Here is a 15895-nt window from a genome sequence, read left to right as displayed (position 1 = left end):
AAGAACTTTAATATCACTAAAATTAGCTGACGTTAAAAGCCGCTAACACGTATTTATATTTAGCCTGCAGAAGCAAATTGAATAATTAGCTAAATCTAGCTTTTGTAGATTTCTGCCCATTTGTCGCAAGTTATCTTTAGATAAGGTTTCATTTCAAAACTAATTTTGCGACAAAAACAATGTCCACCTTGATGTTTTTTTTTCCTTTTCATCCATATTTTCCACCCCGAAGCAAAATTATCTTCACTATGACATAATAAAGGAAACTTTAAGAGGTGAGATGGAGTGAAGAAATGGCTCAAATCCTGTACAGTCAAAAAAAAAAGCACAAATCCTGTCCCAAAACGCTCCGTCTTATGGTCGGCCACATTCCGAGCCCAACATTCTTCCTCAACCTCGGCTGATGAAAAGATATCCGTCCGCACAAAAAAAAAAAACGAACATTCACACGCTACTGTGATGTCGCCCGCCGATGTTCCTTTTGTTATTTTTAGAGTAATCCGATCACCTCTCGCGCGATTCGTCCGTCTGGTATTACTAGTCTGTTTTGACAGGGTCCACGGTTCTGATTGCGAAAACACTCGCCGGTATCTATTACACAAACTTGTTCAACCAATTTCCTATTGTCAGCGCTGCTTATAGCCGTTGTGTAACTCATTTCACACATCTGCTCGGCAAATGTGGCCTTAATCTGTGGCATCCTGTATCGCGTTTACAGTAATTCCCCACTGGGAGATGCATCCGTACGGGTTCTGCGCCTCGCCGTCGGCCGCTGAACCGCCTACGGGTTTGTGCTCAAGAGAATCTCAGCAGTATGGTCGCTAAAAAAAAAAAGTTTTCCCAACCATTCCATACAATCGCAACCCGGCTTCGTTTCTCTTTAATCTACCCTCGTCCTCATTAGATCATCCTGCGATCAGCATTATTTCTCCGCTTTCATGATCTTTTTTTTTTTCAAAGCTCTTTCCAAAAAAAAAAAACGCCTCGTGGAATTTTTTACAAGTCTCAAACCCTCCCCACCACATCCACTTATCTAAAAATGATTCAGTGGTTAAATGTCATAGCTGTCTGTGCCATTAAGGCCAGCATGTTTGAAGGAAGGACACCCTTGCCTGCCCTCCTCCCTCCCCTGTCTCTTCTTATTCCTCTCTCTCTCGCTCTCTCTCTCCTCCTCCCCCCTCTCTCTCTCTCGCTCTCCTTCCTGTCTCCCCCCTCAGCTTCCTCATCCTCCCCCCACCTCCCCACCTCAACCACAGCCCAGGCTGGTTTGAGGGCTGATGTGCAGACCTTGTCATTCAGATTAGGGTCACATTGTCAGCTCAGGGCCCTTCTCTCTCTAGTTGCGTGTCCCGGATCTTTCTTTCCTACTGTCACCCTCATCCCGCGGCCAGAGAAGACCTTATAAATCTACATTCCTTCTCATCCACTTCTGTCAATTCCAACACTGTCACTCAAATCACTGCTGGGGAGAGTGAAGAGGGGACCGAGTTAGCCGTGCGTCCCGTCCCTCGCAGCAAGGACTGTGCTTTTTTTTTTTTTTTTTTTCGGTCCGAGCTCGGGTGGATGTGTCATCGGCTAGCAAACTGTTTTCTGATTTTTATTATCGCAAGAGCTGCTGCTGCTGCTGCTGTCATGTCATCATTTGTGTCTCAGTTAATGTATTCTCCTTGTAATTCTTTAAAAAAAGAAAAAACCAAACCCACGCACATCCACGTCTATATATAGCCGTTGTGATCTAAAGGACGGAGAAGCGTTCTTCTTTAAATATCAGTCATTGTGCTGCTGCTGCTTAATAGTAAAGACAGTCATGCTGTTATTTTTAACTCCTATGTTTTCCTATGCTAAAGGAGTATTTGGCAAGAGATGAGATATCCACCGCATCATCTTAGTCACACCGTATCCTGCCGTGGAAAAGTGTCCCAACACCGTATTTATCATCCGACCACATCTTGACTCACTGCCACACTCGCTGTCACGTCACATCTAATTGCTGCGGCAGCTTTGTGGCATTTGATTTTTGTGCCTGTCACATACGCTGCACTTTTTTTCTCTCTCTCTCTCTCTCTCTCTCTCTCAAGACGAGCAATGATTCAGCACTGTGTAATAAGGCCTTTCGTACAAGATGGTGGACAGTTTCTTTACTGGTATTTGTGCAAGAGGAAGAAAAAAAAAAAAAGAAACAGAAAAACAGTCTAGCCACCGTGCCACATCATAGCGAAACAACAGACGCTATTGATCAGGGTGAGTCGACAGTTTCATACCCATTGTCTTCCTCATCCTCCACCTTGCATGAAGCCACTGAGGCATGCTGGTGGCTCTCTGGAGGCCGCGCCGCTGCGCTTCAATACAGCGTATGACAACTGGCTGCTGCAGCCTCCACCCAGGTGCTGTTTACTAAGAACCCACTATGAGTCAGGAGTTTCAAGTTGACTTCCCCCATCTAACTGCTACTTGCGATGAAATAAAATGTGTTCTCTCGCACTGACACATCCTTTGGTATAATAATCACCATGTGTCATAGGAGGTAATAGTGCAAACAGCGCTTCATTGCGTTGCTAAGATTTAAGAAGAGGCGAGTCGAAGTCAGTTCTGCGTCTTTGTTTTTTTTTTTTTTTACAGTCGCTGTGGTGGAAAGAAATGACAGGAAGGAACTCTGTTAAGGAAAAAAATGGATGGTTTTAGATAAAAATATGACTGCAAGCAGCTTAGTGAGTATTTCTACAATTCCATGTAATGTATTTTGGTATGTTTGACCCCTATTTTGTGCATTTTGTAAGATGTGCAATGTGAACAGCTACACAAAGAATGTAGGAGGAAGCATGTTTTTGATGATTAGAGATTATTTATTCTTGTTCTAACAAAGCTTGTTGTTTACGTGTAACTAGAATCAGCACAAGTGGTGCAAGTGATATAATATTCAGTTTAGATGTTTGCAGTTATCCGATGAGCCTAACTGGAAAAGATGCTCTCATCAAAGTTTAGTAAAAAAACACTCGTGACCTTTTCAGTGTCCTTCCTGAGAATGAAAGAGATCTTTAGCGAGAGAGTGTGAGAGTTAGAAGCCTCTCTGCCCACAGAGAAGACATGCTCCCTCTGCATCTCTAAGCAGACTGTCATCCCTGGTCACCATCAGGTCTGTGTTTGCCCCAGTGAACATTCAACGCTGTCGGTGAGTTTGAGCTAAATTGAAAAAACCATCGACCGTTGACTGTACCCTGTGGCCAGCCTTTGTCACTCAAAAAAAAAAACAAGAAGAAGAAAAAAGAAGTCAAACACACGCGGAACAACCTGCACACGACCGACGACTCCTTCGTAAAAAAAACGCACGAAGAGCACCGCGTCCCTTCTGCGTAAATACGCAAAAAATACTTGCAGCTTCAAAACCACAGCAAAGGTCACAATCAACATTCATTGCTGTCGGTGGGTTTAACTGTGTGGAAGAGCTCACTGAACGATGAATGCAACTGTGTCCCAGATTTCATCCAACCGTCACAAGGAATAGTGTCACGATATGCTGATGATGGCATTATTTATTTCTCTGCCTGTCTCCCTCCCTTGCCTTCCCTCGACAACACACGCGTCGCGAACTCGCGGGCGGTTCAGATTGCATCTCAATCACACTTGGTTGCAGCAGAGGGCTCCGAGTTTGCTATAGGAGCTGAGGAAGAATAGGAAAATGCAACGAGATAGCCGGAAAAAAATGACCTTTGAAGAAGAATACACTGGTGGTTTGCATTGCATTTAGTGTTTTTTTTAAAAAATGATTTAGTTGTTGTAAATACCACATGAAAATAAACACATATTCTGAATATGAATACATAAGAATAACAAAAAAGTGGCTTTTTATGATTAAAAATGAATTTGTCTGTAAAAGTCATATTTTAATGAGTCAGATGTATTTTAAATGGTTTGTGTGTTATATTTTTTTGTTGAGAAAGTTGTTTGTAATATGTGTAATAAATGATATACTTGCTTTTTTTACCCTGTTCAACAATCCATTAAAGAACCACAAGGTTATGTAACTGCACTGTGTATTTTTGACTGTTGCCATCCTGTATGCACTTTCGTTTTAATAAAATAAACGGTCACTGTTTCAGTCCTGGTTGCGTCTTTCATGTCAGTCTTTGCTTTGAGGATGTGAAAGTGATGAGGCTGGTAAACACCTATCTGCAGTCCATTAATAATACACATTAAAGCGTGTCACCACTGATGTGATGCATATTTAATTGTAGGTAATATTTAAGTTATTTCCTGCTTTTTAATAACAGCCACAAACGATATTAATAATACAAACGTTTTATATTTCTAGATAGTATTTAAAAATATAATTTACAGTGGCAGTGTTTCACCATAACTTTTTCTCAGTGGGTGATAAAATTATTACCAATTCTTATTAATTATTACATTTAAATTGGGTCGTCTACATGTGTGAATGCTCTATGAAAATGGCATCCAATCATTCATTTCATTATGAGTGAGTTTCAGAGCACATACCTACAATTACAATAGATTAATGGCATAAATGCGCCCAAACAGAACCTCAACAAACTGACTGAAAAGACGGCAAGCTCAAAATAAAGCAACTTTTAAGAGACTTCTACAAATGTATTATGATTTTATTATTATTCTCTTCTATCAGAGTTTCTGCTCTGTTACTATGTAAAGATGATATTTCTGTTCTCTATCACTTCATGGTAAACTGAATTTTTTAAAATCTTCTTTTGATGAGGATATATTTTTGCACTGTGCCTTTACAGTGTGCATCTTTCTGTGTTCACTTTGTCATTTTCTACTGCGTGACAGAGTTACAAATATTGTGAAGACATTTATGTTTGTTTCTAAATGCTCAACTCAGCAAAAAAAAAAAGAAAAAAAAAGAGCCAGCTGTGATATTTTTCTTGCCTCACACTTTACAATTTAAAATGTTTCTTTAGCTTTATTTAATTTATACTCACAGGGGTTTATATTCTATCTCATGCATTCTATTGTAATTCTATAATTATTTTTGTTGATTTAATTGCATTAATTTTTACATTTTATCCCTCTTTTTTACGCTTATTCTATATTTATTAACTAGACATCAAGCATTTCTTGTATGAAAGTCAATATAAAAATAAAGTTAATTAAATTTTTATAGTGTGATTTGGTTCAGTCCTTGATTCTTAACAGTACGCTAATAAAACATCTTTATATAAATGACTTTTTATTCCGCTGGGTGAGTTTAAAGCCTTTTTTTTTTGAAGACTGCTCCAGTAACCCTGTGAGGAAAGTACCTGATTAATATTTCAATAAAAGACTGTAGAGGGCTGGTTTTGTACTGTTGCCACTTCTTGACCAGCGAAGATGAAGAACAGTACTTGTGCAACTGGAAATCCCCTCTTTACGTGGTCTTTAGTTTCATTTATGCGCCGCACGGGTCATTACTGCAACTCAAAAGTGTTAGAAATAGCCTTACAGTGTAGTATTCTATTGAATATTTGTAGATATACTCCTCTGTTTTATGATACTGCACAGTACTTATCCTGCACGTTTTAACGGCTGCTTTCTAAAGACTCTAAACTGTGAAACAAGTGCATGAGAAAGTAATTACTCAGAGGAGATAGGCGACCTCTCAGTCCTCAATCTTCCTCAGAAAATTCAACGTGCGAGTTAGGTCGCGGCGTTCGGGGCCGACATTAGACACAAATGGAGGACATTCGTGGCGTCGCAGAGAAGAACGCGCTCGTAAGAAAATACTGCCTAACTAGCAGGAGACTGTAGATGAAACTGAATGAGTTGTGATAACAGTAATTAAAGCCTATTCTTTCAAAATTAGATGTGCATCTTTTAACAAGAGAAAAAAATTCATTCTCGCAGAGCAATTTTATGCACGCTATTAATTCCTAAATTGCATTTTTTTTTCTGTAGAATCGAGGGTCCTTGTTGGCCAAAACGGTACACATTTGTACAGTTCTGCTTCTCAGTGATTATAATTTAAATAAACTTCAGGTTGTGAAAATGATTTGTGCTTTTTTGAACATCTTGTTAAATAGTAGCATTAGATTTCAACACAATATATAGGTCATCATGAAATAAATGCCTCTAATAGGAACACAAAACACTCATTTTAAAGAATGTGTGTGAAGAGAAGAGCTCAGCATCGAAGAGCAAAATTAAAGACTTCCTTTGTCCACTAGAGGGACACCAAACGACACGCTGAGGACTACGAATCCACCCAAGTTTATACCGTCTGCATTGTTTTTCCTTCATTTACGTAATGCGGGGGGAAAAAATAAAAAAGGGGGCAAGACAACAAAGCAGTAGTTGTTGTTAGTATACTTAGAATAAAAGAAAAAAACTCCATTACATGTTTTGAAAAGTTATAAGTGTATTGTTGCACATGACAGATTAAAAAGCAGTCAAAAAGCACAGATTACAGTCAAGGGGCTTTATTTGTAAATCTTTACCAATGAGAAAAAACTGGAAAAACTGTGTCAACGCCTTGTGTGTGCACTGTTTTCTGTTGAGATTTTTTTTTTTCTTTCACCTCATATGAAAGTTAATGCTTAACAGTGTTTTACTTCCCTATAGGACATAATATCTTGATTGTAAACCTGAGGATCGGGGGGTAAAAAAAACTACATTTTGCAGCTGTTAGTAATAATGCCTTATTGTCGTATAATAAAAATGTGCAGCTTCCAGACGAGTCATCACCTGTAACGCCCTGAGAAGATGATGAACGCTTCTGAAACTAAGCGCCCTGGTCATTGTTGTGTAGACGAGATTGTGAGACAGTGCGACTTCAGTTTGTGGTTACTGTGACTAATGTGTCTCCATTTCTCATTTGTTTCAAAAGCTTATAAAACTACGAAGACTCCAAATAATCAGAGATAAGGCGTCCAGTCTATATATTCTGCATACTAGAACATAAAATGGTGCAAAGAGCACAAACTACAACTACTTTCTACTAATGAGTCAGACAGTGGCCTGACTTTAACATCTTAAGCGCTAATTCACCTTTTAAAAACTAAAACATCAACTTGCTTCACCCTCTAATTATATTGTCAGTACAATGTCGTGTTTTTTTTCTTTTTTTTTTTTACAAAAACAGAATGGCTAATAGAATGGAAAACCAGCCATGTAGACAAATTATACCACATTTTGACAAACACTGGATTCAATGACACCTATCGTGCTAGTTACCAAACTCTAAAAAAAATTATCATGTGTTTTTACACTACAAAAATAACCTGAGTGACTGCCAGGCTTCCTTCATTTGTATCATTCTCCTAGCGTCTTTGAAAAATATGCTTTCAGACATTATGGATGGAGTATGTGTGCTGAGACACCAGAAACTTGATTCAGCTGAAATGCACTTATTTGCATTATTTTCAGTCATACGTGGGAAGATTAAAGGAACTGCACAGAGAAAGTTAAGCTCCAATCTGCATGAAGCGCGCATACAAAAAGAAACGAATTCAAAACACACCTTTTCAAAGGGAAACCCTGGGCTGCGTGATTCTATATTAAAATCAATGCATGGACATTATGACTGATCCAGTTTTACTCGTGTTAATTTGTTCCATGAATACATTCTTTAAGAGGTGCAGTCACTCCGCCTGTAATGCTCTGGTGATACCTCAATTCACCGATTACTTTTTGTGAATCAGAGAATTGGATTTTAAAAAATGCTTCTCTCACAGATACACAGCTTGATCAAGTAATACAGGAGAAGATCAGAGTATAGACTTTGCTGTAAATCGAGCCAAAACGATAGAAAACTTCGTCAAAAGCAAAGTGTTCCTCTACTGAATATGTTATAATTGTTACTTGGTGTCCAAATCCTTGATTTTCTCTAAATTGCACGGTAGAAATGAGTGAAACATTCAGACGCTGTATAATGATTTTGTGTCTGTGTTTTCCAGCCCTAATATCACATTTGACAGATCACAAATTGTTGGAAACGGAGAGATCAGAGTTCATTTGTAGCAGAAAGATAATTAAATGCAAGATACCAGCCCAAGAGCTCTTGACGTTATAAACAACACCCCAGCGTTTGACCAACAAAGGCTTGCTTTGTGAAGTAGTGGCATTTTCCCCTCTGTGCGTTGGTGTGTTGCTACTGTTCATAAACCCCTCCAGTGGGTTTCTCTACTGTCTTATGTCTGCTGGTCTGAGCTGTCTCTCACCCTCAGCCAGGAAGATCTGCATGGCCCTGTATAGCAGGTGGATGCCAAGCTCCCGCTTCTTCTTCACCTGCCAGTTGGACACGAGGCCATAGAAATCCCCTCGCTTCTGATTGGTGAGCATCTTCAACCCTGGGACAGTGGGGAATTATGTTAGTTGCTGGCAAGTGTAAGACTAATATCCTTTTGTGGTGCACTTTGAAAAATGCTAGACGCTTCACCACCACATCGCTCTCCTTCATTTTTGCTCATCAATTTGTTTCAAGGTAAGACTTTGAGTAAGTCTACATGAAAAAGAATTCCATCTAGACGTTGGCCGTTTTTGTCTTCTGCTTCCAACAATCACATTATATGCTGACAGGTGACATGTGTAGTGAAAAACATTGATTCTCTTACAATTCAAACATCTGCTGGTTAACACTGAGACCTGGTATTGATGTGGGTGTTATTTTGACACTCACACATTGTTGCAGGTCAAGCACACACACCCCTACAGCACTGGCATTTCCCAGGTTAGCAGAGTAATACACTTCAAAATACCTTAAAACTCGATAGAGATCTCAACATATTGACCTGGCCTCCAAACTCCCAAGATCCTAATCCGATCAAATACCACAGAATCCGCCACAACAAGCCAAAGAACCCAGAGAATCAACTGCCGTGTGCCAGACACCACACCCCGAGATGCCCCTTGTTCATACCCCAACTTGTGTAGCTGCATTAGGGGGATCTACACAGCACTCGGCAGGTGGTTTTAATGTGGCGGGTCAGAGGACTTAGCTGATATTTGACAGGGTGATGGAGGACCCCCAATAAAAAGCAGATGGGGGCTGGACATTCAGACAGGAGTTCTCCTGTGGATTCACACTGTGGATTTCACCCTCCTTGTACTCACCCATGGCCTCCACCATGCAGGCCTCTCTTGTGTAAGCTTCCACTGGAATGACATTCTGGAAACAATGCAGAGAGATGACGCCCTGTCCTGCCTTCCACACCTGAAGGATGTGCTGCACTTTGGGGCACAGTCTCTGTCAAAGAAAATAAAAACCTGGCGTTACATACGTGTGTAAAGTTTCCTTTAACTTAACAACTTTAGACTGTATGCTGACTTACCTTGCATGTTTTTTCCCCTTTATAGTACTCTAAAGCCTCATACAGGTGACTGTAGGGGCGGGAACGTTTTCCTTTGCCCACATAAAATATAGCACGGATAAAAGTCTGGAAACACTCCTGTGGAGGCAGGGTGTGACAGCGGAACGGGAGGTTTTTGGTCACCCTGACAGAGGAGGAAAAACAAAATTCATTTAATTATTTCTTGTGGATGAAAGGTGTTTAAATATGTTATAGGGCTGCGTTTAGTTAAGACTCAAAGCAGCGAATGAACCGGTGAACAGTGAACATGGCTTCACCTTTACCATAAAAACAGTGGTCTGTCCAAATTACACGCAATGGGATTACGTAAATAATTTTCATGCACAGTGATAATAATATTATCTCATCACATTTAACAAATTTTGGAACAGTCAGTAACAACAACACTGTTCAGAAGAAAGCAAAGCAAAAGAAAAAAAAAGAAAAAAGACCTTGGGTCCAGCAGCAGGTAGTTGAAGCTGGATTTGATGATGCCTTCCCTCCACTTCCTGTTTTGATCCGGTTGGTCAAACTGCTGGCACAAAGCCTGCTCGTCGGCCTGGCAGGCAGGCAGCTCGAAAATCTGCAGGACCCGGCACAACTCTGGACTATAATTTAAATCTAGAGAAATGAAATAGAACAGAAAATGACATGCTGTGTCAGGGACAGTGAAGATAAGCTAAATGACAATAAGTGTATCAACATGCCTCATTTGTTCGGTGGTTCTAATCTAATCCACCCACAAAGTGACTCAGTCGCCCAAATGGTGGTGAGCTTCAATCCCAACTAATGAGTTTAATTTTCCATTTCCATGCTTCCCTATAGGAGTGATTTCACACTCAACGAAAACGAAAGGCCACAACTTCACAAACACCCATTTAAATAGCAACAGATTTATGAATTTATTATAAAACACACTTTTATGTTCCGTTTATCTTCACACCACCTTACCCTAAAACTGCTTACAACCAAAACAACAAGTTCAAAAATTAATATCATTACCAAATCACAGCTGGAGTTAGCTGAGTAATCAAGAATATCAAATGAAGAGCAATACCTGCTTGTGGCTCGCCTATCTGCTTCTGAAGATGCTGTGATTTGGAGTTTGATTCCAGTAACAGGCGGCGCAGCCTTCGCATGTAGGTGGGCCTGGTGCGGCTGCTGATCGGACCTGGGCTCTCTCCCAGCTCCACTAGCCTCAGTCTCAGCTCCCTGTCAGTCATCCCACTGGTGTCTGGCAACAATCTGTCCTCGCAGTCATCACTTTCCTCTTTCTCTACCACAATCTGGGGTTTCTGGTTCTCTTTTCCTTTGGCTCCCTTCATGTCAGTCTGCAAGGAACGCCAGTCATAGAGGACGGTCTCCTCACTGCTTGTAGTGCTCATGCTGGAGCTGAGTGAGGTGTCTGTTGTAGGTGGGACATGGGTCTCAATCAGTTTGTGGCCCCGCTCTGTGTCGGTGTAGAGATACTCCACCGGTTCGTCCAGGTCCTGAATGAGTGGACGCCCTCCCGGGGTGTAAGACAGGTTAGCCAGCTGTGGCCTGCGGCAGCTTGACAGCCTGCTCATGCTGTACCTCGGGGTGCAGCCGGTGCCGGGGGTGCCGGGAGGGTCAGAGTCTTCCCTGGACCTCCGCGGGGAAAAATAGCTGGAGCTGGATGAAGATGACGCACAGTCTGGCTGAGAGCTGTAGTCCTCAGTGACCCAGGCATCATCATTTTTTAGGCTGTCTATCTTATCAGGGGCATCATTCACATTTTTATTTGTCTCATCTGCACTTGTCAGATCATCAGTCAGAAATTCACCACCTTCAGCAAGATCCCTGTCCTGTCCTCGCATAGCACGAATTATCTCTGCAAGGTTTCTCTCATAAGCATCAACTGTCTCATCCTGGTTTTTCTCTATTAAAATTGTGTCACACAGAGTCTCTGATTCAACAGTAGAGTCCGTTACGCTCTTAGGGAGGATGAGTGTATCAGCCTGGCTATTGCTAACACTTGAGCTGGCTCTAAGAGTGCTGGACTGTGTATCCTGGCAATCAGCAGGCTGGGAGTCTCCTCCTGTGCTACTCCCTAAACACGATGGAGTACCGTGAGGTGCATGTGGTGAGTTGTAAAAGTCTTCACTGCTCTGAGACCTGGGTGTTTGGCGGCGGGATCGAACCGGTGTGGGCAGGGTCTCTTCAAACAATGAAGATGTGATGAAGAGGCTTTCAGGGGTTCTGCTTGTTCTCATTGAGCAGCGACTCAACCTCGACTGTGTCCTGCCTGTCACAAACGGACTCGGGGTGAATGAAAAGTTTTGTTCTAATGCTTCAGTTGTGTCAGATCTGGCGTCTGTCACTGCGGTGTCCACACCTCCTTTACCTGAAATGTCCACAGCACCACTAAAAGCTTCTAATACATCATTTTGTGGGTGCTCTACTTCAGACAAGGTCAGTTTATCAAGCATACCCGCTAACGGCTCTGTTAGTCCATGTTTTGAGTCCAGCTTGGGTTCTGCTTGAACAGGTGAAAGATTCACTTCTTGCCCAGTGAAATGAGAATCAGCACCTGTAGAAATCTGAGCCCTTTTATCAGATTCAGTCCCGGCAGAAACTTCTTCTCCCACAGGGGGTAAAAGATGTCTGGGGTGTGTGGAAGCATCCAGAGCACTAGTGTAATGGTCGCTTTCACAGCTACTATAATGACTGCTACTTGTCCCACTGCTACTGCTGCCAACACGAGAATGCACTCGCCGTTGAGGTGTATTCACTTGAGCCTCTTCTACATTTTCTCCCTCCTGTTCATCATCACTCTCCTCTAAAGCACAGTGACTTATGACTGTTTTCTCCAAGTCCTCGTCTGTGCTCTCACTGCTTTCCCTGCAGAAGACATAAACGTGATCCGGTGATGTGACATCAATGCCCTGCTTTTGTAAAACCGTGGCCATGCGGTCTGAATCCAGGAATTCTGAGTATTCAGACATGTCAAAAGGTAAGGTGTTGCTGCACTGGCCGCCATCAGCAGCAGGACGCTGTTCAGGAGATTCAGGACTGAAAACTGGGAAATATTCATCTACGTCTCTGAAGCTCACACTCTTCCGAACTGCTCGCCTGGAGGCAAATGCTGGAAGAGTTTCTCTTCTGGAAGGAGAGATTACGCCATCAGTTGTTGCAGCAAGTCCATTTGCTTTTGACGTAAACAAGCCATCGTTGGTACATAAATCATCCTCTTTAAGAATCGACATTCCAACTGCAGGTCCTACTGCAGACATCCGAGTGCTTGATAATATGGAACCAGAAAGTCTGTTATATGATATTCCTCTGCAACCTGGTCTCCCATTAATGTTAGACAGGTTGAAAAATGATGAGCGCCTTGTGCTGCTCAATGGGGCTTCACCAAAATCACTTATCATCGACGAGTGGGAACTGAAGCTGTAGTCTGATTCAGGATAGCTGGACATGTCTGTCTGGTCTGAATATAAAGCTGTGGAGAGAAAAAAAAAGGACTATAAATTACCACAGTTGCTACAAAGGTGAGAAACTGTCACTGATAACCAAATTCTGGAAAAAATATAGCTGCAACCCTTCTGATCTAGTCGTTATACACTGACAGATGAGTCGCCTTGTGCTTCTCTTTTATTTGACAGGGAAAATAGTCACTGTTGCTCGCAGTTGTAGTAAATCTGGTACTGATGGCAGGCACTGACAAAGTTTTATTATAGCTTTGGTTGCCTACATTGTTCAACACACAATGCTTTCGGTTTAATATGTGTGGTTATGAACAGATTAAGGATTTCAAAAATAATACTTAATTGGTTTGTGATCAGTGGGATTAATGAATTACTATGATGTTGAAATCTAGAGGTGGACAAGTACAATATCAAGCATTTGACTGGGCATATATTACTATAATAGCAATAGAGATAATGGAAATTACACAGATACGACAATCAAACTTAACTTTTTAAAGACTGAATATTTTTTAAGTAATCCCCTTTAAGACAGAGCTTTCTAAAATATCATCTTACAGTATTGGAACTGAGGCAAATCCTCGTCCTCCTCTGTGTCCACTGAGCTGCCCTGGTACTCGCGAAGAAGATGAGCACATTTTTGATTTTCTTGTTGCTCTGCAAGCTGCCCTGGTGTGTTTCCATCCTGTATATATAAAAAAAAACAAAAAAAAACAAAACAGGAGTAAAGCAAAATGAAACTAACTTTACTAGATATCTTGTTAAACCTCAAACATTTCCTAAGTCTCTACATTGATTCCGCTGTAAAACAGAGGCCCTGAGACAACCTAATAATCACCATTAACGACAGATTATGCTAAATGTTTACGTGCACATATCAGTACATTTAACTGATTCCCAATGTCCTGGTCAGGTGCGTCAAAGTTGATCCGTGCAAAAGAGAAAAAGATTAATAAAGTTAAAAGCAGTTCTTACATTATCCTTAATGTTTGGATCCCCTCCATTTATTAAAAGCAGCTTGAGATTTTGATAACATCCCCACAGTGCAGCAACATGAAGAGGAGTCAGGCCCTCTGATGACCTGGGAGAAATACAAGACAAACACGTAACTATCAGTATTAATCACTGCAGGGTTTATATTACCCAAAATGCAAGATTCTTACAGCACCCCTAGTGATATAGTTGAACAAGAAAACTGATTACATTTTCACATAAATTATATCCATCATTTGAATTTCTCAAGCCAACATTGTTCCATCTCATTTCACTGTGTTTATTACTGTACCTGATATTGGGGTCTGCTCCATGTTGCAGCAACATTTTCAAGCAGCGTGTGTTCTTCTCAGTTTCTTTGCCAACCGCCAAATGTAATGCAGCCACCCCTTTACTACCCACCACGTCAGGCTTTGCACCTTCAGAAAGAAGCAGCTGCACAGATCTGTAAAGGAAGCGACATCAGTTACATTCTGACATAAACTGTGTCATAACAAACAGCATTGCTGAACTCGAAATAAAAGAAGGATGTTGACAAAATGTAACAGTGAGGTTCCAATGGTACAACTATTTATATGATAATTCTATGTGCACACAACAATTTAGTATTCTCTGAGATCAGGCATCTGACTCATTGCTATTCAAGCTGTACATCCCTTGTATATCGTATACATTGTATTGTGATTTGCTGCTGCATTTGTCATGCCTGAAAGACTGAAGTGGAAAATGATTATACATTATAATTATACACTGCACTATACTGCACCGGGCTGCAAGGTGGCTCGGTGGTTCGCACCGTTGCCGTTTGTTTCCCAGTTAGGACACCTGGGATCTTTCTGTGTGGAGTTTGCATGTTCTCCCCGTGCAGTGTGGATTCTCTCTGGTTCTCCAGCTTCCTCCCCCATGTCTTAAAACATGTTGAGGTTAACTGGTGATTCTTAATTGACTGTAGGTGTGAATGTGAGTGTGCTTGGTTGTCTGTCTCTAAGTGTAGCCCTGTGACAGACTGGCGACCTGTCCAGGGTGTCCCCTGCCTTCACCCTGAGTTGGCTGGGATAGACCCCTGCGACCCTAGTGAGGATTAAGCGGTGTATAGATAATGGATGGATGGACTATACTGCACCATGAAACATTACAGGCTTCACCAGGTTAACATTTATACTATAGCTTTTATAACCAAGCGTTTCAGACTGATTTTTATAGTCTGTAGATGACATTCACAAATGGCAAAGAACTTCTGTGTAAACTGAGCAGACCACAAGCCTGTGATCTGTGCACGTAGCCCAAAATCTCAATCAATATTTTACCTGAAAGGAGCTTACAATCTGTAAAATAAACAATACAATCTATCCAGAGAATGCTTGACATTTTAATTATACTTGAACAGTGGTTTAAAATGATTTGATTGTTGACTTTTCCTGTGATCACCTGGAGCTTTAAAACAAAACCAAACAGTATCATAGAAGAGATGATGGGAGTATTGTACGTTTATTATATGTAACCTATAATATTTATATATCTTTTATAAAAATAAATAAAGGGCAACTGCGATTACAGGTAGATCCTTAGGTATTTATATATATTCATAGCAAAGTGTTAATTTTAGCTTCAACATGATCAGAAAGTTGGATTTAAGCTCTGTGGCTTTTGAGGACTTTAGATAAACCAAACGGCTCAAGTTATTTTAAAACAACGTGGGATCAGTTCACGTCAAGTATGACTACGTAGGAAGACAACTATGAAAATGTTTGTGAGAGAAGTCTGAACATCAAGAAGACTGAGCAAAACAACGACAAAGAGCGAAACATCACCTGGGGTCTCCATCGTTCACCGCTTTACACAGCTGACTCTCCAGCCTCCTCGTCTTTCGGTCCATGGCCATGCTCACTTGTTTATAAGTTGTCTACATCATAATCATGCGGCCCAAGAATTGTCTCATGGCCTAGCCGTGTACAGATAACTTTAAGGCTAACGTTAGCTGACGAAGCTAACAGCAACTGAGAAGCTGCAAAAACCTAAACATTGCTCGCGCATACTAAAATACGTTTTTCTATACAGTTAGCAAACAAGTAATTCTTATAATACTTCGTTCTGAGTCCGGAATATATGGAGGTGCGCTATTAAACGAACTAAAAAAAATAGCGAATTAATTGT

General features: G+C 41.1%; 1 protein-coding gene across 1 annotated transcript; it reads right to left on the bottom strand.

Annotated features, from left to right (window-relative positions):
* Window positions 1-6349: 6349 nt before the first annotated feature.
* LOC103372501 (probable GPI-anchored adhesin-like protein PGA55) lies at window positions 6350-15783 on the bottom strand. Its single transcript, XM_008302158.1, has 9 exons — window positions 15553-15783; window positions 14034-14186; window positions 13724-13829; window positions 13307-13433; window positions 10354-12762; window positions 9749-9917; window positions 9279-9441; window positions 9061-9193; window positions 6350-8297 (listed from the first exon to the last, which is right to left on the bottom strand). The coding sequence occupies exons 1-9, from the start codon at window positions 15621-15623 to the stop codon at window positions 8131-8133; spliced, it is 3498 nt and encodes a 1165-aa protein (XP_008300380.1). The 5' UTR covers window positions 15624-15783; the 3' UTR covers window positions 6350-8130.
* Between the last annotated feature and the right edge of the window lie 112 nt (window positions 15784-15895).

Source organism: Stegastes partitus, unplaced genomic scaffold (genome assembly GCF_000690725.1).
Source record: "Stegastes partitus isolate 25-593 unplaced genomic scaffold, Stegastes_partitus-1.0.2 Scaffold1768, whole genome shotgun sequence".
Classification (NCBI taxonomy): domain Eukaryota; kingdom Metazoa; phylum Chordata; class Actinopteri; family Pomacentridae; genus Stegastes; species Stegastes partitus.
The sequence above is the reverse complement of the archived record's forward strand: the minus strand, read 5'-3'. Positions and strand labels throughout refer to the sequence as shown.